The sequence below is a fragment of the Crassostrea angulata genome, chromosome 3 (genome assembly GCF_025612915.1).
Source record: "Crassostrea angulata isolate pt1a10 chromosome 3, ASM2561291v2, whole genome shotgun sequence".
NCBI lineage: Eukaryota > Metazoa > Mollusca > Bivalvia > Ostreida > Ostreidae > Magallana > Magallana angulata.
The window spans coordinates 8,080,473-8,105,707 of NC_069113.1; the positions used below are offsets into that span (position 1 = coordinate 8,080,473).

A 25,235-nucleotide genomic window follows, 5' to 3' on the forward strand; every position below is an offset into this window, starting at 1 on the left:
GCGCTTGTAAAATAGAAAATTTGGAACTGTCCCTTTTCTTAGTATAACTTAAGCATATTTAGAAGTTCAATAATCAAATCCTTGCCCTTGTGCATTGTTAACACTTCATTTGGTATCTGAATAATAAAAAATTGACACCAACATATGAAACATGAATTAAATGTTTGATTTAATTGATAGAATTTTAAATATTGTTTGTGATACGCGTTAACAGTTTCAACTTGTACACAGCATGTAATGATAGATTTGTGTAAGTTATTGAATAGGTAAGGAAGTTGTTTAATATAAAGATATTAATTTGATGTAGTGTTAAGTTTAAACACCGTTATAACTTTCAGATTACAAAAACTTTGAAATACAGGTGTACATAAGTAGCAATCGAGTACAAGAAAAACCGTTATTCGTGTATAAATAAAATAAGAAGGGGAAGATTACTGAGTATATATATTTTGCAAATTAGACGTTTTTAATTCAATGTTACCTTTCTTTTTTTTCTCTTTAAAATTTTAAGTTTATAACTGTTTTGCTACTTTAAAAACTAAAATACATAGTTCTCAAATACTAGTAGCGTTTTCTTATTTCTACAACGTCTAGACTATATATACTCCTATTTTAATAAATCGAGGTCCTTACGGCAAAATTGTCAATAATAAATGTTTGTTTGATCTGTAAAAAGTTTGCTATTTTAAAGAGACAGTCCTTTAATGAAATACGTATATGTACTTTAGTACTGTATAAACAGTACATGGGTTACTACAATGCACGTACAAATACAATATTTTGATAGGTAGACTATGGAAAGTCGAATCTTTTCAACATGTAGACAACCATAAATTGTTTTGCTCCTAATGCGAAATCATCAACAAAGGGTTTATACAATAATTCCTTGATTTCATACAATGACAATCATTCATTTTCAATGCATTGTATACAGTTATGTCAATAATGGAAGTCGAGGAGGGAAAAGTAAAAAAAAATATTTCTAGTGAAATAAATCAACTAAAGTATGTTGTAAACACGATATATCTTATCTTGTACACTATATATGAAGTCGAAAATTTATCTTTTCTGAGTACGTTCCCTGGCAAACACAAGGAGGCTGTCGTGATAGGATATCCGTTATCTTTGGCCTTCAGGTAAACCTAATGCTGAAACAGCTGAAATAGCAACAGCATATCAATACAATCATATTACATTATTGATAAGGATAAGTTTAAAGCTCATATTAGTTTCGATCGTTCCATAAAGCTGACATAAAATCACAAATACGCATTCTTCCTCTTTCCGACGACTGCCTATTAGCTGTAAAGCTTGTCGCTAACCAACAGCTATTTAAGAGCAAGGAGAACACGTCAAAAGTACTCGTTTTAGAATGGTCCGTTTTATTTCACTGTTATAACGTCGCATATATTTTTTTCTTATAAATACCCGTGTCTACTATTACTTATTACGTTAGTTACTGACTCACTACGGAAATATATTGGGTTGATCAATCTCATAGATGGCGAGGCGAAGTAACTAACCTAACAAGTGTTTTGTTTTCCCGAGGATTATCAAGCGACATGTTTATTCACAAATAGCGATGATCTACGCAAAGCCACGTACAAAATGTCTAACATATCGTCCAATCTCTTCAAAATTTTCTATCTCACCTTTCAAATACTCTTTGAAAATCTTTGCTTCACCCATGTTTACTTACAATGTTTTGTTGCTATTCAATTTTAAATGTTTTCTCCCTTTCCTATGCAGAGATTTGAGCAAATTTCGACGCTGCCATTTTGTTCTCCTCCAGACAAAACAATGTGACGTCAATATTCTAAGGGCAACTACTCTAATTTTAAAGAATTTCAAAGGGCAACTACTCCATATACATTAAGAACTTACGGCATGTGGTTTATGTCTTAAATTCTATCAAATGTCGAAATGAGTAAGCGAAGCGTCGGCCAATGACGGCCATATTGCCTAATATTATTTCTCACCGAACAAATATAGAGATATATGAGGCAATCACGTGCTATGTTTCAACCAATGAAAGTGTGACATTTCAGTCCAAGGGAAAACAAAATGTGCTGAAAGCGTTATATACGGTTCACGTGTTCGATGCGCACATGATGTAAAACAACGATGCACCGTTTCTGTGCAAGATAGATTGACTGTTGTTGCGAAAAGTTTAATTTCTTCATGAATGTGTGGGGTTTTATCGTTTATAAAATGGTACAAAATATGAAGAAAGGTAAAGTAAGTTACTAGTAAATGGCTACGAGAAGTAAGAAAACCTAGCTACTAGAGTGGCTACGAGATTAAATAAAAGTGAGCAACTAGTAACTGGCTATTGGAAACTGGCTACGAGAAGTAAGAAAAGCTAGATACTAGTAAGTGGCTACGAGATGAAATCAAAGTTAGCTTAGCTACTAGTAACTGGTTACTAGTAACTGGTTACGAGAAGTAAGAAAAGCTAGCTACTAGTAACTGGCTACGAGATGAAAGAAAACTTGGCTACTAGTACTAGTAACTGTTCAAGTGACAAAACATACCTGGGATTTCTATTTGTGTTCTTTTAAAATATGTACATTGTATTATATCATCCACATGATTTATCATCTTTTTGTGATATCGTCAGCTAAAAAATGCCTTACAATATCTCATTTTAACATCTTTGTCAAAACATTCCAATTAGCTGCATAATAGATAAAATATATTAACAAGTGGTGTTAATATCAACATTTGACTAGATTATCTATATGATTATACCTTGAAGTACTCATATTCCTCTCATACTCTCATCAGTTATTGGTGGATTTCGTTTAAAATATCTCTATTTTAGACAATATTGTCCATTTGACTCAAGTAGCTGTACTTATAGATTGAAAATATCAACAAGTGTTATTATTTATAACAATATATCAGTCATCCGCATGATACTGTTATATTAATTTTTGACGTAATTTGTGGGGAAGCTTGGGTTGTGAGGGCAATGGACCTTAGTACTTGCTTTCAGCCTCTATTGTCTGGCCTTAAAAGAAAACAAGTTGTACGTCGTTACAATTTTATTATCGAGAAACCGCAACTCTACACAACAGAATAAAACAAATTAATAAACAACAATAATTCAATCAATTTAACAAAATATCCTGAAAAATAAATAATTAATTAATAACATTTTAAATTCCAAGTTATAACATCTTAGTTGCGTTTACTTATAAATGCTATTTCTAAAGCTAAGATGATTTGAACTTCACATACGTACCTTAAAAGAAAACAAGTTGTATGTCGTTACAATTTTATTATCGAGAAACCGCAACTGAGGTTGTCAGGGCTCGCATGGCCATTTTATACCCCAGAACCGGTTTCCATGACGTTTCCACAACTTGTTAACTTTCTTAGTACCCATGTGACTTGACCGCATGTGGTCATCCTGTGATCACTGTTTCATAATCTTAATTAAAAGTTTACCCCTTTGCCAAATTTTCAAATTCTAACTTCATAACACCAATATCAGCATTGGCTTATAATAATAAACTTTATCGAAATTCAACATTTTTATCTTTATTCAAACAGTGATCACGTACATGAAATATTTGATGAATCAATTATTAATCCAAGTGCTTGGTCCCAATGCTTAAATGTAATCAAAAATTAGATAACATGTTGACCATCTTTTTAATGCTGATCATCTAGAATACACAATTTGTAAACAAGGATCAAGAATATTCCACTACTGACGTATAAGTTAGGTAACTTTTGACCTTGCACTAGATATAAGAAATAAGACCTTTAAAATCAATGAATGCTATAAATATACAGTCAAATATGAAAATAATATAAAAAATCTATATTAATACTATAACAAAATTACTCAGATATCTCTCTTAATCTTTTAACCTTCAGCTACCAGTGCTTTTTGTTTCAACTATCTCTTTTTTAAAGATTATTTTTCCATGTTACTCAAGTACAGACACAGCCGTGAAGACATCTTCAAGGGTTGTTAATATCAACAGTGTATCAGTCATCTACATGATTTTACGATGTAGTTACACAGAAATCTCTCTTTATGTCGTCAGCTACTGGTGCGTTTAGTTACGAATATCTATATTTTTGGCGGTTTTGTCAATATATCTCAAGTAGCTGTATATATAGATTAAAGATATGTACCAGTTCTGCTAATTTCAACATTCAATGAGGTTATCCACAGGATATTACGACCAAGATATCTTTCTTTATGTTGTCAACAAGTACTAGCATTTTGTTACAAATATTTATAATTATATGCACTTGTATCTGACGATATAAAGAGAGATAACTGAGTAATTGTGTCGTAATATTATGTGGAAGACTTAATAGAATGTTGAAATAAGCAAGACTGGTATATATCTTCAATTTATATACACAGCTACTTGAGATATATTGACAAAACCCTAAAAAAAGATTTTGTAACGAAATGCACTATTAACTGACGACAAAAAGAGAGATTTCTGTGTAATTGCATCGTAAAATCATGTAGATGACCTGATACAATGTTGATATTAACAACCCTTGAAGATGTCTTCAATCTTCATGTACGGCTACTTGAGTTGCATGGAAAAATTGTCTTTAAAATAGAGATATTTAAAACGAAATGTACTGGTAGCTGCCGAGATTTAGAGAGATATCCGAGTTATTTTGTTTAGTATCATGCGGATGACATGATAGGTTGTTATACTTAATAACTCTTGTCGATATTTTTAATCTATATGTACATATTCTTGCGTCAAATGGACAATATTGTCTAAAATAGAGATATTTTAAACGAAATGCACCAATAACTGATGAGAGTATGAGAGGAATATGAGTACTTTAAGGTATAATCATATAGATAATCTAGTCAAATGTTGATAATAACATCACTTATATTGTAAATATAGTTTATCTATGATGCAGCTATTTGAAAGGTTTTGACAAAGACGTTAAAAATGAGATATTGCAAGGCATTTTGTAGCTGACGATATCACAAAAGATGGTAAATCATGTGGATGATATATAGTGTTATGTACATATAAAGAAAACAAATAGAAATCCCAGGTATGTTTTGTCACTTGGATATTAACTAGTATCCACGTTTTCTTTCATCTCGGAGCCAGTTACTATAGTAGCTAACTTTACCTATCTTATTAACAATTAATTCCGTAGATCTAACATTATAAAGCCTTTTACTGCAATCACTCTAAAAATGCAACAATTAAAATAATTTTGACACATAGATGAATGCTCACGTTTGAATAAAATTGTTTTAGGTTATTCATATAAAGCTTCAGAGATATTCACTTAAATTGATTTTTAAAAACAGATTTTCAAAAGAAAATATTGAAAAATTTCGCACACGACCTTGCAAAAAAATTCATAAAATGTCTAATTAATGAATGTTTCTCAAAAATTATATTGTTTAACAGTGACTTAGAGCAATATATTTGGTTTGGCTAAAAAATACAATAAAAATATTCCATCATACTTAACCATGTAAAGTTGTCTGATAGCGTCTTGAACATGTTACTTTTACCATTTTATTCAAACATGTGAGCATTTATCTATGTGTCAAAATTATTTTAACTGTTGCATTTTTAGAGTGATTACTGTAAAACGCATAATATGGTTAGATCTACGGAGCAGATTGTTAATTGAGATTATTTGGTTAATTTATTAAAGGTGGTTAAATGTTTTCAAGAGTTATTCTTAGCAAACTTTGATATTCTTAAAACGTATCAAAGAAGTAAAAAAATACATAACATTTATGTAAAAAAAATTTGAAAGGGTCTTAAAGGGTCACGGTTTTGGTCAAAAATTATTTCTCCGAATTCGATATTTATAATGCTTCAGTTAGGCATTTTCAATAGGCAACGAAATTTGAGTGTCATTCGTTAAAGGGACTTGGACACAATTTCGCTTGAAATTTTCCATTTTTAATGTTTATACTGATAAAAATAGAAGTTTATAATGCTATGTCAAAATTTGAAAGTCAAATGTCAAATTATAAGCAAGTAACAGAGTTCGTAATTCTTTGTTTTGTAAAAAAAAGCTCGAATGTTGTCATTTTTACATTATGTGTTGTATTGGTGTAAGTTTCAATCAAATGTATCTTTATTTTGTTGATAATAGTATTTATGAAGATACTGAATAACTTTAAATTGTTTTTACATATCATTTTGTTTAAGAAATGGTAATTCTCTACATTACATTTTTTGTAAACAACTTTAAGACTCGAGCTTTGTTTACATAACAACCAATTCTTACCTCTGTATCTCGCTCGTAACTTGACTTTAACATTCAATATTTTGGTCAATCATTTAAAATGCACCAGTAAACCATTTTATACATAAAAAATAAAAATAATTTTTGTTATCTCAAATCGTGTCCAAGTCCCTTTGAATTATAAGCAAGTTACAGAGCTTGAATTTCTTTGCTATATAAACAAAGCGTTTGTTTACATTTTGAACGCTGAAGTGAAAATTCCAGTTTTATACCTAAAATAAATATGTTAAACGTAAGGAACTGTTTATCAATGCTTTAAAAAAAAGAATAAAAATACAAACATCGGCTAGAAAAATATTTTTACTGGTATATTGAACCTGTGTTATCAAAAACAGGGTACGAGCCTTGTTTACATAACAAAAAAATGTGAGTTCTGTATCTTGCTTATTACTCCAAGAATGACTCTCAAATTTTATTTAATCATTAAAAAAATCATTTCCAAAGCGTTGACAAAAGTTAAATAAAAACAGAAAAAAAAGAATTTCAGACTGACCAAAATTGTGACGATGCCCCTTTAACCGTTAAACGCACAATATGGCCCCCAATTTAAAACAATGTTTTTGATATGGTTTCATTTTCATTTTTTTCTGTTTTCAATTTATATCATGTAGTCGAGGGATTTTTATGTTTGCTGGGGGCGAGGCATATTTTTGGTAATTTTACTATCTAAATTACAAGTATAATTCATAAATTTCATTAAGGGGGACTAGGGGGTTACTGTGTAAAATTATTTGTCAATGAATTTTTTTTTTTGCTATTTTTAACACACTTATTGGGAGTTGATTTTAATCAACTCTCCTATGCAGTTACTCAGACAAACCGAAAGTGAAACAGTGTTTGGACCTCAGCACAAATCATCGCTGCTGACAAGACTTAGTTCTTGAACATAATTGATAAATTCGATGTAATGTATGCTACAGCATTGTTTTTCAAGGAAACTTATTTATAAATACCTTGAAAATAGTCAGATTTTAAATGGTACGAACAATTTAGATATTTTTTGTTGTCGTATGTATTCCTATGCCAGAGTTCAATATAGTATCGTTCAACTCGACGCTCGGCTGTCTCCGTAAATCTCCGACAAGCAGAGAGTCTCCCTTGCTTGTCGGAGATTTACGGTGTCAGCCGAGCGTTTGGTTGAACGAGACTATGGAGTTCAATATTGCTTGGATCCATACAATTTTCGAAAGATATTTCTATTACTGATACATAGTTTGATTGAATTAATTTTATCTTTAAAAATTATTTAAGATGATTCATATGGGGGTTTCTCGACATTCTTGTCGAAAAAGTCCAAAAATTCATATTATAAAAATGTGCGTAATTCAAATACAAATTAGAAACTACATGTACTTGTCATGCAAAATAACATATCATTGATTTTAAAATAAATAAACATCGACAAAATCAACTCCCGTCAGTTTTTCAGTACTTTGATATTAAGATGTCTACTAAAACAAATATCATTTTTTCCTTGCAAGGGAGATATTTTGATAGGAATTATCCCCCTTTTCCGGCATTATGATTTTTTTTTTAACAATTTCAATTTTCTGCAATAATTATTTGATGGAATTTATTTGCAAATCATATTCATTAATTTAAAGAACGAAAACAAATTTCAAAACTGTTTACAACAAAGGCTCTTTTACATTGCAATATCATAATTTTACCAATATATTGCTGAAATCAGCACTTCAAATTTTGAAGTTTTTGATTCAAAATTTGAACAAAATGTGATGGCACATAAAAAGTTGTTAATGAAATTTTAAAAAGAATTCATATATTAACCTTAGCATATGCTTTATAACTTATAAAATTTTCATGGCAACTTTCTTCGCATTTCAGAGAGATACTACAGTAGGAATCACCCCTACCCCTTTATTCTGGAATTATGACCTTTTGTGACAAATTCTGTTTGGAACCATCAAAAAAGTAATGCATTATTAAGATATATCAATTACCATGAACACATCATTATCAGAATATATATCTGATTATATTAACCGCTTATGATTTTGTACATTTACATTCCTAAACTAAAAATGTTTCCACCAGTTCATTTTGTGACGATGACTACTTTAGAGCCGTTAAGGAAGGAGTTTTTTCATACTTCAAATATTAAGAATTTTATGAAAATTCGTATACATATGCATTTTAGAACACTCTCTTTCAAAATAATTTTTTTTTTATAAAAATCGACCGCCTTATATCACTCACAGCTCACTCAAGGTCACTCAAAGTCAACATCTTAAAATAGACAATAGTTTACGTTCAATAACCATTATAAGAATATAAACTTTTCTTAGACTTTGATACACCAGAAAAATCCTAAGACAGAAAATTTCCAAACTTACAAGGGATCTAAAATTGTAAGGTCAAAATATTTCAAAACAGTAAAGAAAAAAGGAAATACATTACAAGTTTTCAAGATAATCAAATCCGAATTTCCTCAGACTTTACAAAAAAAATTCAACTCAATTTTGCAAAATATTAATGTATTGAACATCTTTTCCTTTTATCATCCTATAGTAAAAAATTCTTTTCTTTGTTATAATTCCGTAGAATAATATGAGAAAAAAGCTATAGCAAAAGGAAAATAAAATTGACCATTTACATCTCTTTAAATGTCAACCTATATTGGAAATTCCTTTTCTCAGTTTCACGTTTGCCCAGTCATATGAGCCTAGTGTTATACCAAATAAAAAAGAAAATTAACCTTATAATGAACGGTAATCTTTAACCCGAATTTCTTTAATCTTTATACAGAAAATCCATTAAATTTCGCAAATTCTCAATGTTTTGAGCCTCTTTTATTATTATCATCCTATAATAAAAATTTCTTTTCTTGTTATAGTTTCGTAGAATAATATGAGAAAAAAGCTATGGTTCGGAAAAAAGATCTATCGAATCCTGTATGTCATCATAATGTATAAATGACATCATAGCATCACACGATCGAATCAATTATGATGTTATAATAGAGTTATCACATCAAAGCATCATTGCAATGATAGTCACGTGATGCTGTCCCCCTTAAGTGCCTATTATAAATAATTTGACGTGTTTAGCCCGGAAATAGACTGGATTGTCTAATAAATGTACAGAATTACATTTGGAGGACAGGGCAAAAATTTTGTTTGTCAACTTATTAAAAAGATACATTATATATATATGTAGAATTTAATAAGATACAATCTTACATATTATGTCAGTTTGTCAAACGTATTACAGTGTATTAGTACCTATTTGTTATACAGTTTTCCGTCGTGTATTTTATGTCTAATCAGAAAAATTTACGCTCACTTATAACCTTGAGCATTGATATTGTCCTGTGACCTTTGACCTTCAAATATCCTCATTGGCTGTGTTAAATGTATCAATGTGTTTATCTAAAGCAGAAATATAAAAAAAATTTTCAAATGTGTGTGTGAGAGAGAGAGAGAGAGAGAGAGTTAGAGAGTTTATTTGTCCAGTCTTTTGTAAAATAGTTTTCTATTGAACATGTCCTCATAATTTACCAAACATTTGATATGTGTTGAATAACAACCTAATGACTAGGAGAATTGTGAACAGTTATTGCATTTTATCTCTTTAATCTGTTATTATAGCTGTAACTATACTGAATGTAAGGTTCTTTTTACATTATATTTTGCCAAAGTACACTGTTCAAAAATGTGTTTTATTTTATATTGACATGAACAGAGTTGAGCTCTAAGAGTTTAACAGTAACTAACTGTTTCAAAATAGCCCCATTCTTTATTAGCCCAATGACAATATGGGCACATAAGATGAATATAAAATAAAGGCAAAATTTTCCTCTTTTAAAATACAGTGACTCTATTTGACAAAAGATTAATGCCATCCATGCTCAGCACTGGTTTGACCACTAGATTTATTGCATCATGTCTCCTCCTCTCCTGGCTTACTGGCCTGAATCACTTGAGCTAACATCCGTAGTCTCTCTGAGCACACTTGGGCCACGTCAAACATGTCAGGCTGAAATGACAACAGTTTTATAGAAAAAGCATTATAATACTAATTGTGTATCAAACATGTTCAAATACTAGTTGTTACAAATGTATTTGATGATATGATTCAATTTGCTGAAATAACAGAAAATAAAATTGTTTGCTGAAGAAACTGAAAATTTACATCTAATCAGTAATAACATAGTATACATACATGTTTACAGTGAGAAATATATACCTACATGTAGATGTGAATTGACTAATCAAATGTCCCACCTATTAGAAGTTAATAATTAGTTATCATTGCTTTGTTGATGAATATTTGATTATGGCGGTCAACTCAACAATGAAATCCATAAAAATTTGTTTTCTACAACAAATTACAATGCATCATATGATATTTGTGCATTGATTTTTTTCCCAGTAAAATCACAAACCTGTACGATATGGACTCCTTTCTGGGTGACCACAATGAGGTCATCTAGACCGTCCCCCACAATGTCAAGTCTGTCTACCCCCATCACTGGACAAGAGAAGCTCCTCTGCCACAGCAGGCTGTAATGGGCCTGGTGGGGGCCAGAGGGGCAGGCGTTGTCATACATGTGGACCAGACAGGTGCTCTCACAGCTCGGGCACTCCACAGACACGTTCTCCTGAGACTTAGTCTTCCTGGATAGATTAGATCTCGTCAGGTCCTCGTCAAAGTTGTAAGAATGCTTGCATTCATTCGACTTGTGTCGATTCCGAGTGTCATCTGTGGAATTCGTGGATTTGGAGATCTCATCACTGTTTTCTTCAGCTTGCTTGATGTTTTCTGATGAATCAACAAACTTGTAGGCCAAAAGTTCCTAAAATAATCCATACTATTAATTCACAGAAATATACAGTGTTTCAATTCAATCCTAGCGAGTAGTATGGTATGATAAATGGGTCTTAGTTTATAGTTTTATTATGATTACACATTTGCTGTTATGACTAATATTGTCTTCCATAGTTTCCAACAGTAGATTTTGCCATTAAGTAAATTTGACTCAGTAATTGATGAAAAAGATGATGGCGTTACTATCTTCTCTTCACATGACTCCCAGGAATTGAGGTTTAATATCAAAGTTAAGTTTTCAGGGTACAGGGTAATAGTCTGAGGGTAACACAGGATGTTTTGTTTCAAAATAGTTGTTACTAAAGGATGTCAACTCACCTGCCCATAGGTACCCACAAGAAGTTCATTCTGTCCATCAAAATCTACATCCATTACACAGACACAGAGTGGAATATCATAGGCATTGCTTCCAGGCAAGATCAGGCTGTCATTCAATTGTTTGTGAAGGACATCTCTAATAAAAACAAAATCAACAGTAACTTGTGTAGGTCATCTCCAATTAAACAAAATTACTGAACAGTATTTGTAGTTTCTTATTCTGTATGTAAAACAGCTTTAGCACAATGTAAAACATGTACCTCAGAATCAAATTTAATCATGAAAAAAATGCTCTTAGACTAGTTGTAAATAATTCCAGACCTAAACAAAATCAAAGTACTGAAGTACTGACGGGAGTTGATTTTATCGATTATCATTTATTTTCAAATCAATGTATCTTACATGGCAATTAGTTTCTAGTTAATATTTGAATTACGCACTTTTTCATAATATGAATTTTTAGACTTTTCCGACAAGAACTTCGAGAAACCCCATATGAATCATGTTGTGTAATATTTAAAGATAGATTTCAACTACTAGTGTGTATCAGTTATCGAAACACAATTCTAAAAATTGTATGGATCAAAGCACTATTGATATTGAATTCTAGTCTCGTTTAACTAGATGCTCAGCTGTCTCCGTTAATATCCGACAAGCAAGAGAGCCCCCTCTCTGCTTGTCGCAGATTTACGGAGACAGCAAAGCGTCTGGTTGAACGATACTGTATTAACTCTGGCGTAGGAATATATGAGACTACAAAAATATCTAAGTTGTTCGTAGTACATAAAATTTAACTATTTTCAAAGTGTTTATAGATAAGTTTCCTTAAAAACAATGCTTCAGCATACATTACATCGAATTTTTTTCTATTATTTTCAAGAACTTAGTCTTGTCAGCGGTGATGATTTGTGCTTAGGTCCAAACACTGTTTCACTCTCAGTTTGCCAGAGTAACTGCATAGGAGAGTTGATTAAAATCAACTCCCAAAAATGAAGTAGAAGGTTACATAATTTTAGTTTTTAAATTTAATTGAATTAGTTGACCACTTACTTACCTGTGTACCACGGCAGGTGATAATGCACTGACCACCAGTAAATGAAATATTGGAACTTTATTCACATTGGAAGGAGGAATTTTGTCTACCAAAGTAATAAATGTTATTATGATTATAATTATCAAATAAATTATGGCAAAACTGTCCTCCATATGTTAAACAAAGTTGCATGCATTGCACACATTACAAGTATTTTACCTGATTTGACAAATGGCGGTGGTGAAAAGTTTGTGACTGGATAAAATAACCTTACACTTGTAATGGGACTGTCATGTGCAGTCACATAGGTTTGAAGAATTTCTGAAAAATATTGAAAAATACTGGATTTTAGTCTTCAAAAAAAAAATTAATGTTTTTTATTAGTACATGTGAAATTACTATAATGTACATGTAAATATGGGTCAATTGTTTGACAGGGGTTCATATTTTTTTGTTTAAACAAACCTGTTTTGACAGCATCCACAACGGCCAGTTTGACTAGTCCTGTCTGGTGCCCCATAGCGGTCAGTCGCCTGGTGTCTGACTCATAATACTCAATATCCAACCACTGAACGCTGGAGAGAAAAATTGACGACATTCACTGACAACACTGAGATAGTTGCATCATTCATTTAGACTGTAGGACAAAATCTCAACAATTCTGAATTTCATCATTATAACATAAAATATCCAAAATAATGAAAACAGACCAAATTCATTATTCAACCCCAATATCATGAAGGGTAATTCATTTTAGATCCAGTGAAAGCACTAAAGATTAAAAGATCTTTCTGAACATAGTAAGACTCCTTTTATTTTTTTAATGTAAAATACAAAACTTCTTTTTAAGTTAAAAGAGAAAAAAATTAATCACCAACTGTCAAGGTCCTGAAATTCAGGAAAAAACTCATCCGAGTCTTCTTCTCTGAATCTGTGCTGAAGTCCCTAAATAGATTAAAACTTTTTGTGATGTTCTAATAAATTTATTTAACTATTAAATTTCCTGATTTTAATCAATGACATACATTCAATCTTTTAAAGTAATTTTTCATTACATATATATAATGCATGCAAAGTAATATGGTACATTATATGTGTATATTATGTGTTGATGAATAATAATATCCTATTTTATTCATATTGTAAGAAGGATAACATCCTACCTCTTTGTACAGGTGAACTTTGTTATCACTACCTCCAAGTAAGAACACATCTTGTTTATGCCCCTCTGATATAATTCTACAAAACACAGCAATAAAGACTTATTTTCTAGGTCAATAAAATGTGAGTTTTGTTTAAACATTCCTCACTAACATCTTATAAAAATCTTTTGAATTTGATCATCCCATTGCTTTTTTAAAACATGCATGCTAGTTGTGATATTAGCAGCAGCTTCATAAAATTTGTCAGCATTGATTAAAAACCAGCTCATTATTAATGATGTCACACTCTTACTGGGAATGGGTAAGCTGATAAGGAACAAAGTCCAAGTCTATTGTTAGACATCCCTCTGCAACATAATACAATACAAAACAACATTTACTAGCAATCATTTCACTTCACAAGCTCCAAAACAAGTGTTCAACAAGATATTTGGTCCCAATAACTTAACATACATTCATATCAAAATTTGTGCATATGTTGTGATTTTCATACTTTTATATGTTGATTTTTTTTTCATTGAATCCATTATCTGACTATATAAACTCACATGAAATGCTTTATTTTTTAATATTTTCTGTATGTAAACTAAGTTCTTCGCTTTCTTTTATCCACTCTCTGTATGTACATACGTGCTATATACTTTACTCTATTCATTTCCTGATGCTAAACTTAAAAGCTGTTTAATTTAAATCAATCACTCCTCTAAATAAATTAGGTAGTACCGGTATGCTTTATTTTTCCATTCTCTGTAACTTACCGGTAAACTTGTTATATTCTAATTCAAACATTCATTGTTCAAAGTAAACTTACGTGCTATGCTTTCTAATTGTGATTCTTCGCCAGGTTCACAAGAAGAGTAGATATTTAGGTACTGCTGTGTACACCCTCTGTCTCCATCCTCCAAATGGATCTGTGTGAATGAAGTGGAATTAAACTTAGTTATTGTTGTCTAAAGTAAACTAGATGATAATCAACCTTACCTCAGCATTCGAAAAATACAACAGTAAAAAGAGACAAATCAAAGTGAATATCTTTTAAAAATCTTAAAGCGTGATTAAAAAAGAAGAATAAACGAACGACAGAAAGAACTTGCCTCTTGTTTCTGTTTAATGAATGTGATGCCAACAACAATGCCATTGCCCTGGTTGAATTTACTTATAACATCCAGTGAGATAAGTTCTGCATCACCTACAATGCACAAATTTATAACTATAACATGGCTTAATTGTTAGCTAATTCTAAATAAATCTTAGACACCTTAATAATATTGATGCAAGTTCATGTACTGTTAATTCCAAAATTTCTGTTATAAAGCTTATTTCAAGTTGATACTATTAATCTATTGAAAATAACAGTTTTGACTGATCTGCAATAATTTTTTTCATTCTTTAATTCTCTATTTAAAATCTTATCTAAATAGTGCATCAGTTCATTCATCTTATAGTTTATCAAAGATGATTTCCTTAATAAAACTTACGTTTGTGTAAGAATGCTTTCAGACAAGTTTTAGTTTTCACTTTTCACCCCTGTTATACAGTTGAACTTCAATATTCTGAACACTGATATCTTTAATACCATGTATAATTAATATAACAGAAATAATCTGAAAGTCCATATCAGTATTTCTATACATCTACATCTGTATTTAATGGGAATTTTTATTTTGAATCCTCATATACTGGTATCTTAATTATTTCTGGCATCATCAATTTCTGACGATGAGGTTCAATTTTATGATATTCATTAATGCAAAGCAAATATAAAATCATCGATCAGTATTACTAGTATTAATCAACAGCAACTTCCAAACTATATTTACATCTTCCAAGTATCTTCTCCTCTATTTCTTAAGAAAACTGATTGTGATTCACAGCACTATAAAAACTGACAGGGCTGAAATTTACAGTTTATCAACCTGGAACCTTCAGCAACTTAGGAAAAATCAAGGACTGCACAAAATAATCAGAATGATGTCAGACTAAAATTCCAATATATGACACCTATCTAACATACTGATGTACAATTATAATTACCGTAATTTGTTCAAAGAAAGATGTAAATATAAATAATAAAATGCTACATTTGATGACTGCTTACGCAGGTTCTCTATTATTTCTGCAATGATTGCTACCTTCATAGCCCACATGAATCATCAAATCAAGCATTTTATTGTTTATAAAACGACATAACCCAAAGTCCACCAGATCTATTTATCTAAGAAATTATTTCTAGTGTAACTGTAAGGAACTTTGGACTGCATGACACTGTTCAGACACCCCCTTCAAATTTACTTGTTTTTAAAATCATCATTGCGTAGAACATACCAGGTATATAAGTAAAATGGATCTCTTTCGTTGAAGGGATTAAATTATCAAAGCTTCTGAGATATTCAGCAACCACAATTTTGCCTGCCAAAGATGCAATAATGACTTTGTTCGACCCGTCTGGATCTAGAACTTTTGAATGTAGATATATATTTGTTTGCGGAGTTGTTGTTATTCCAAAAATATTTTCTGTTGACGGTAAACTCGAAAAATTTGCATCGCTCCACTTCCAGTTGTTTCTTGTCATTATTTTTCTCCGAAAGTGTGGATAATTCAATGTGGATAAAAATGCTTACACATTTCTTGAAATAATTGTTATTGAACAAACGCTTTGGTGAGCACGATATGATGTTTACTAATTATCTCCCTTTACTCGTTCTCTTACGCCACCACGTGAAAAATGGCAACACAAACAGTTGACGGGATGGAGCAAAATGCGGGCGATACAGAATTTAAAGTCGTCAAGTCAAGAAAAAGAAAACTAAAACCGGAGACAGATGTAACAGAGTCGTCAATGGACACAGCAGCTCCACCTAAAAAGCCACATTTTCCCCCGATAAGTGGTGACAAATTAACAGTAAGACTATTTCATTATTTAATATTTTGATATCTTAAAGTTGACATGGCGAAATAATTGACGTCATGCCATAATATCATGCGTTTTGTTACAATTGGAAAGATTTTTTTTGATTGAAGGTTTTTCAATACACTGATTTGTGAATATGATCCTGCTGATCTGTCCTCGTTATCAGGTTATAGCAGAGACATACATTTTTATGCCTCTGGTACCGGTGTTATATAGTGCCTTTTCCCCCTAGCCATCTTTCTCCCCGGAAAAATGGCTATATAGCAGTTCTTCCCCCCGGAAAAATGGCTATATTGCAGTTTTTCCCCCACGGAAAGCTGACTATATAGTGGGCTTTCCCCCTTTTTATAGCCAGATTACCCCCACGGAAAACCTACTATATAGTGGATTTTCCCCCATTTTTACTTTCCGGCTATGTTTATTGCGGACCATTCGTGACAATAATTTGAAATAACTGATATGATAGTTATTTATCACAAAAAAGAATAATTATGGCATTTATTAATACCTAAAATAAAATACATGGTCTTTCAACCCCAAATATGAACTAAGGCATGCGCCTTCATAACATGATATGCATGTGTCATCATCGTTTATTTCACCTGTTCTCACCCCTTTTTGGTACACCTTTTACACGGATTTCGGAATACCTCGAATCTTTTTCATCTAATCGATGCTTATCTTCAGTTTTTACTTCGACGTTATGAACACGTAAGAACACATTTGAGTGAAAATACGCCGGTTTGGAAATTTAATTTTCCAATGTATTACCATCAATGTATAAGCTTCTCCCAGGGAACTAACTGACCAATCTTGACTTAATTTTGTAGAGGAAGGGAATAAAAAGTGGAAATGTATTACTCCCTTCGTCCAAAAGGCCATCAATTTTAAATTAATACCGTTCGAATTGACGAACTTAAAAACAATTACTAGTATATATTTCTTCTTCTAAATATCAAACGGGAGACAGGATGCAATGATATGATGAGAAACTGAAATGTTTTAGTTTTACTTTGATTGATGGGGTTCTAAATCATGGTTATGGGGTATTTTAATTATGTATTAAAAGCATGTGTAAAGTTAGTGTTTACCATTTCGTTTCAAAACTACGGATATTCATATTCTAAGCACAATTCTACGAAACACGAGATATTATGATGTAAACATTAAAAAAAACAATGAAATGTCTTCACAACCAGAACAATGTCGGTATCTTTGCTGGTTACTTTGGAAAATGTGAAATGGAGCCTGAACTAACTTTATGTTTATATTGGCACTCACTATTTGCTAATTTTTCCATTTTTAAGTTTGCAACGTGATTTATAAATATACAATATTGAAAACGATGCTATATAAATCAAGATATACGATTCCATTACCTAAAAAAATTATACTATTTGTTTCATATTTTTGCAATAAAGATTTACTTGTGTACCATATTATTTCTTCGAACAATTAAACAAGGGTAATTAAAAAAAAACAAAAACAAAACAAAAACAAAAAACAACCAACACATATATTGTGATGAGCTGACTTTTTTTTTTAAATATAAGATTGTTCTTCTAATCAACTAACAAGTAAAAAAGGCGTATATGCGCTTAGGTTGGTTATTTATTTTTGATTTTCGGTTTCTCCTTTTATGAATAAAAGTTCATTGATTTATTTATCTAATTATTTATTATATCATTAGTCATCTTATGAATTGATTAAATGTTTTGAAGAATAATGAATTTTACCCGCGTACCTTTTTAAAAAATTTTGTTCGTAAATTAAAAAAAAAACCAGCAGAATGAATTAAACGTAATTTTTAATCATTTTGATAAAGATATATATGAGTGATTGTGTATTTTTAAATGATGTTTTTACTTTTAAATGACCGTAAAAATATGTTTATGTGGTCATGTGGTCATCTATAGTTTTTGAGACATGGGGCCCTAAAAAATACATATTCTTTATAATTGGATTTCAAACATCGAGCTCAAAAACAACAAAGGCTCCTACCCTGCATGGGGGCTTAAATTTTCGATGTCATCTACTAGTGGTATACCACTATCACTGTGAAAATATGGTTAATTGGTCATCTCTAGAATTTGAGAGAGCACTATTCAATCATTATAATGGGGTTTTTAACATCGGGCCCTGAAACATCAAGAGCCCCTACCCTGAGGGTTGAAATGTTCAGAATCATCTTCAAGTGGTAAACCACTGCCACTATAAAATATATGTGATATTGTCATCCCTAGTTTATGAGACATTGGACCCTAAACAATATGCACTATTATTTTTAGAATAGGATTTTTAAAATCGGGCTCCGAAACATCGGAAACAAAATTTCTCTAAAACAGAGGTTTAGCCTGGATGAAATTTTCACAAACAGACAAACAGTCTGATAAATTTATCAAGAAATTCTTAAAACTTTCTCGTTTAATACAATTTCAGAACACAGAATTATGCATATAAGTGTATAACTTGTAAAACTTTTTTCAATAAATTACCTAAATTAAGTTCTATGTGTATTTCCATTACACACATGTTTAACTTTCAGCATTGTCTATAAAAATAATAAATCGGCAAAACGAAACTTAACCTGTACAGATGAATGCAGATATACATGTATGCAACCTGGGAGTGTAGATACATTGATTTTAATTCTTTCTGGATTTCCATAAATATTTGTTATAATATCTGAACCAAAAACGTGAGGGAGAAACCCTACTATGAGGGAAAAGCTACTATATAGTAGATTTCCCCCCCGGGGGGAAAGGCTACTATATAGTAGGTTTTCCGGAGGGAAAAGCTACTATGGGGGAAAAACTGCTATACAACACCGGTTATAGTCTGTCTAAAGATATTTAATAAATGATGCAGCACATTTTCTTAAATTATTCGATATTTATAAATACCTCAGAGTTCAAATGATTTCAATCGATAGTATGAAAAATCCCAAGATTTCTTTTGAAACGCTCCATTTAACTTGTCAGGTTTCAGTACACAGCTAAAAATAAAAAGTTAAAAAGATGAAGTGAGATAAAAGTACCAGAATGATAACATTTATAAAAAAAAAACTGTGTGAGGTACTCCGAGTAACCTCTGAATGGCAAAAAGATGTCAACATTTCCTATTATAAATCTACATAAGAAATCTGTTTTCATTACCGTGAACTTTTTTGAGTAAAAAATGATAATTTGCATATTCATTTTGATTAAAATTAGATCTTTGATCTGCTCCGACAGATTCGATGTTGCTACACAAAGTAGCGACATCAAATTTGTCGGAGCTGATCAAAGATCTTATTTTAATCAGATTGGTGCAAATTAAGATATCTTGGATATTTTAGCTTTGTATTGAAACCTGACAAGCTAGAGGAGGGGGAGCAGGGGTTCACAAGAGAAATCTTGGGAATTTTTCATACTATTGAATGAACATAACTTGAAGGCATTTTGAACCATTTTAACAAGATCTCAGACTTTTAGTAGGATGTAACTAACTATTTCTTGTGTCAAAACAAGTTAAAAATGATGCTGGTTTTAGGCTAAATAAGCAAAAAGTGCATAGTCTTTGCTCCAAAGTCAGACAAATCTTGTTGATAATTTGATTTCAAAGAGCCATGGCTGAGTGGCTAGCAATGAAATAGACAGGTTTATGTCACATTGCTGTTTGACACAATTACACAAAGTCCAAGCTCTTGTTAAAATGGTTTTATGAATATCAAATGTATTTTGTTACTAGGGAGGAAAGTCAGAGTTCAGGAAAATCCCAATACCTAGTCACAGATACACACCTTTAAAGGAAAATTGGATGAAGATATTTACACCTATAGTAGAAAAACTGCATTTACAGATCAGATTCAACCTTAAAACAAGAAATGTTGAGATCAAAGTAAGTACATGTATTAAGAATAGATCTATAAAAATTGTGAATATGTAGATCCCAAATTAAAAAATATCCGCAGTATATGGGGTAGGGTGGGGCCACAATAGGGGGATCAAGTTGTACATAGGAATATATGGAGAAAATCTTTAAAAATCTTCTTCTCAAAAACTATTAGGCCAGAAAAGCTCAAATTAAATTGGAAGCATGCTCAGGAAGTGAAGATTTACGTTTGTTCAAATCATGGTCCCTGGGGGTAGGATGGGGCCACAATTGGGGGATCAAGTTTTACGTAGGAATAAAGATAGAGAAAATCTTTAAAAATCTTCTTCTCAAAAACTATTAGGCCAGGAAAGCTCAACTTTGAGTGGAAGCATCCTCAGGTAGTGTAGATTCAAGTTTGTTTAAATCATGGTCCCCGGGGGTAGGGTTGGGCCACAATAGGGGGATCGTGTTTTAAATAGGAATATATAGAGAAAATCTTTAAAAACCCTCTTCTCAAAAACTATTAGGCCAGAAAAGCTCAAATTAAAATGGAAGCATCCTCAGGTAGTGTAGATTTAAGTCTGTTCAAATCATGATCCCCGGGGGTAGGGTGGGGCCACAATTGGGGGATCAAGTTTTACGTAGGAATAAAGATAGAGAAAATCTTTAAAAATCTTATTCTCAAAATCTATTAGGCCAGATAAGCTAAAATTAAAATGGAAGCATCCTCAGGTAGTGTAGATTCACGTTTCTTCAAATCATAATCCCCGGGGGTAGGGTGGGGCCACAATTGGGGGATATATTTTTACATAAGAGTATATAGAGAAAATCTTTAAAAAAATTTCTTTTAATAACTATTTGGCCAAGAAATCTCAAATTGGCGTGTAACCATCCTCAGATAATGTAGATTCAAGTTTGTTCAAATCATGGTCCCTGGGGGTAGGGCGAGGCCACAATGGGGGATACATTCTTATATATAGAGAAAATCTTTAAAAGTCTTCTTCTCAAAAGTATTAGGCCAGGAAAGCTCAAATTTGAGTGGAGGCATCCCCAGATCATATAGATTCAAGTTTGTTTAAATAATAGTCCAGGGGTAGGGTGAGGCCACAATGGGGGATGAAATTTTACATAGGAATATATAGAGAAAATCATTCAAAATCTTCTTTTTAAAGACTATTTGGCCAGAAAAGCTTAAACTTGTGTAGAGGCATCCTCGGGTAGTGTAAATTCAAGTTTGCAAAATCACAGTCCCTAGTGGTAGGGCGGGACCGTGATGGCGGTTTGAATTTTTACATAGGAATATATAGAGAAAATCTTTAAAAATATTCTGGGAAAGTTTTTTGGTCCAAAACTCAGTACTTAGTGTGAAAGCACAGGTTATGAGATTAAAGGTAGATTTAAGTTTGATGAAACCATGATTCCCTAGAGAATAGTGGGGCCACGAAATGGGGGGGGGGGGGGTATATAGGAATAGAGAAAAATCTTAGAGGTACAACAACAAAAGGGGCTTTGTATTTACCAAAAAATAAGAGGTGGATAAAAATTGGCAGATCTTCATATTTTTTTTTAGCAAGTCTAGATCTACTGTACTCAGTTGTCATGATATTTTGATACTGTAATGCTAATTTGATCAGAATTAAGGCAATTGTTGCTCAGGTGAGCGATGTGGCCCCTGGGCCTCTTGTTTATTCTCCACGCAAAAAATTGCCAGGGTAATGTTTTTGACTGTCTACCAGTTCCTGTAAGTTTGTCATTCCCGTTTCTTCAATTCTTGTCAGCACAACTCCTCTTATAGCCCTGCACAGAATTTTTAAAACTTTCTAGGTATTTAGGACACATTATGTATGTTCATTATTTTTCTGTCAAGTTCTGCCCCTTTGAACTTAGAATTTTAGCCATATATTGAATATAGTAGTCATCAGTTTGTCAGCGCAACACCTATTTAACCGTTGCATAAAATTTTGTACAGCTTTGTAGGTATTTAGGACACAGTGCATAGATGTGAATATTACCAGAAATTTGTGATTCCATTATTTTTCTGGGAATTTATGCTGATTTATAGTTAAAATTTTGGCCAAATATTGAATACAGTAATGAACAGTTTCTCAATACAACTTTTTAGGTATGTAGAACACAATTTGTAGATGATTCCATTTTTTCTGGGAATTTTGGCCATGAGTACCGGTATATTAAATGAATGATGAGGTGATTAAAAATATACATGTATGTTATAACAAATTAAGGGTATTAGTTTACTTCTCTTTTCAGACCTGTAAAGATACAAAAGACATCGGGTCATTACAGAAAGCTGCTGATTTTGTTAGAGCATTTACTCTTGGGTTTGAAGTTGATGTACGTATAGTGAGAGAAAATATAATCTTACTAGAAACTACATGTATATTACATTTAGTAACACAATATAAGTAATGTTCATAGATTTCACCAAGTGCATAATGATTACAGTTTAATTATTTTGTAGAAAATGGTTAAACATTGAATGTTAAAAAAACAAAACTCTTTCTACTCTCAAACTACTTCAATTTTTATTTTAAAATTTTTATTGAAAAATGCATTATCTTGTAGGATGGTTTAGCTCTGGTGAGGCTGGATGATCTGTTTTTGGAATCCTTTGATGTAACAGATGGTAAGTAACCGAAAGATATAACAATCTACTTTGTTTAAATTAATTTTGATTTCTTGGTAATAAAGTGCAAATAAAGGCCAAGTGTAATTCCAGTAAACTAACAGATAAAAATACAGAATGATTTTGATGTTTGGGTGTTCAGTCAATAATAAAAACTTTAATAATCTTAACTAAAATAAGAAGCCTATCTCTCTTTTACTAGTGAAACCATTGAAAGGTGACCATTTATCAAGAGCAATTGGAAGAATAGCGGGTAAAAATGGAAAAACAAAGTTTACGATAGAAAATGTCACCAAAACTAGGATTGTGCTGGCAGATTCGTAAGTAAACATTTCATCGCCAACTATTTAATTGCCAACTGTGATTAAATTGGAAACGGATGAATATGTGGTGGCTCAATTTTCATGGATTTTATCACAGAAAAATTTACATCCTCAACACATTATGAAACACAGTCTTTGTTTATGATTTTAATATATACAAATTACTACATATGCAAAAATATGACAATGGACTTGTGAAATATTGATACTCCAAGAAAATTGGTCCCTAAAATTTTAAATGATTCCACAGTAGTTATAACTTTAACAGACTTATGTATATGTCACTTTTATTTTTAGAAAAATTCACATACTAGGATCTTTTTCCAACATAAAGATTGCCAGGACGGCAATTTGTAATCTCATATTAGGTACGTATTACAACAACTCTGTGTACTTTATGAGATAAACAGTAATTCACAATACGCAGACAGATTCTCAGTATCATCATCATTTTATTTAACCCCCCTCCCCCCAGTTTCAGTGAGTGTTTTGGTTTTGGGACAACCCAGCAATACACATACTTGATCAAAAATCTCAAAATTAAGATTCAAACCAACAGTTTACTAACCATTTTCAGCTCAACTTCATGTTACTCACTTAATATATAGAGAACATTTTTTTTTTGGACAGACATCAATCTTGATACATGTATACAGGTTCCTTTTATTAAGGAGTAGATACCCCTATTGATTTTTAGACTGTTAATAAATGTACAAGATTAAGATCAGCAGCAAACCTGTTAGAACATTCTGTTAATTTTTGTAATCATTTCTCTTTGCAGGAAGTCCGCCATCAAAAGTGTACGGAAACATGAGGAGTGTGGCGTCCCGGTCTGCGGAGAGATTCTGATCGTTGTTGATGTTGTTTTATTACAAAAAATAAAAACTTTTGTGTTGCCAGCAATGTGTATATTTCTGTTGAATTTTTATTATCAGGTTTTTATACAAAAATCTATGATGTAGTCTTACTGTAAAATTTGATTCTGAAGTGGAATTCAAAATAATTCTGTATTTGGTACTTTCCACTTGATGTAAGTGACATATTCATTGAGAAAAATGGGCTGTAATAATTGGACTGAAGTTACTAAAATGTTAACCATTACATGTGCAGTTCTGATTTAAATTTTTAAATGTTTGAAAGATTGACATAAATTGAATCACCCTGAATGAAAAATTTTTAATATGATGAGCATACAGACAATGATTTGAGATCTTTAAAATGCGAATTGGAGTGTCAGAACTCAGCAATGAAAACTAAGTTTTAGTAAACCAACAAGAAGTCAGTGAGATTAAACAGCCACCCGAATACCGTATATCTATTTTTTTTTTTTGTGTGTCACAAAATCTGTGAAAATGGAGAAAATATGTAACATTTTTAAGATTTGCATCAGTAATTTTTTGTGATTTTAAAAGTTTCTTATAGAAAATGATACTGGATATAATTTCTGCGTATTCTTGAAACAGGCGAAAATTAGACCATCGCGAAAATTACCGGATATACGGTATATGACAGACTGGCAATGAATCCATAGAATGGCATTTAATATACTTAAAGAAACATATTTGTGGGCATTATCTCATTAGTGTTCCTGCTTATAAAGAAGATTCATTTAGGATTGCAGATCTTATCACTTTATCAAATAAATATTGTATAATTTACAAAACATTATTATATTAATTAAAAATGGGATGGGTTGTTATGAAAACCCAAGAGGACTGGCCAGAGCACTTACGTTTGTCTTTAATAATGCATGGGAAGGGGGGGGGGGGGCAATGAGCAGTATTGGAGTTATTAGTTTTATGCTTTATTCATAACTGTGTAAAAGTTGGCCCATGCTCAAAATTGAAAGTTATAAAAG

The 25,235-nt window shown here is 31.7% G+C and overlaps 2 protein-coding genes across 2 annotated transcripts; one reads left to right on the forward strand and one right to left on the reverse strand.

Moving 5' to 3' along the window:
* Positions 1-7,051: 7,051 nt before the first annotated feature.
* Positions 7,052-16,326, reverse strand: LOC128177660 (KICSTOR complex protein kaptin-like). Its single transcript, XM_052844459.1, has 12 exons — positions 15,970-16,326; positions 14,739-14,833; positions 14,456-14,555; positions 13,937-13,991; positions 13,645-13,720; positions 13,356-13,426; positions 12,947-13,056; positions 12,701-12,802; positions 12,503-12,587; positions 11,449-11,584; positions 10,688-11,098; positions 7,052-10,278 (listed from the first exon to the last, which is right to left on the reverse strand). The coding sequence occupies exons 1-12, from the start codon at positions 16,214-16,216 to the stop codon at positions 10,183-10,185; spliced, it is 1,584 nt and encodes a 527-aa protein (XP_052700419.1). The 5' UTR covers positions 16,217-16,326; the 3' UTR covers positions 7,052-10,182.
* A 5-nt stretch (positions 16,327-16,331) lies between these two features.
* Positions 16,332-24,284, forward strand: LOC128177662 (RNA-binding protein PNO1-like). The gene is made up of 7 exons (XM_052844460.1): positions 16,332-16,546; positions 20,285-20,434; positions 22,679-22,762; positions 22,994-23,054; positions 23,257-23,374; positions 23,675-23,745; positions 24,159-24,284. Exons 1-7 carry the CDS (start codon positions 16,370-16,372, stop codon positions 24,224-24,226), a joined length of 729 nt encoding a protein of 242 aa, XP_052700420.1. The 5' UTR covers positions 16,332-16,369; the 3' UTR covers positions 24,227-24,284.
* The last annotated feature ends 951 nt before the right edge of the window (positions 24,285-25,235 follow it).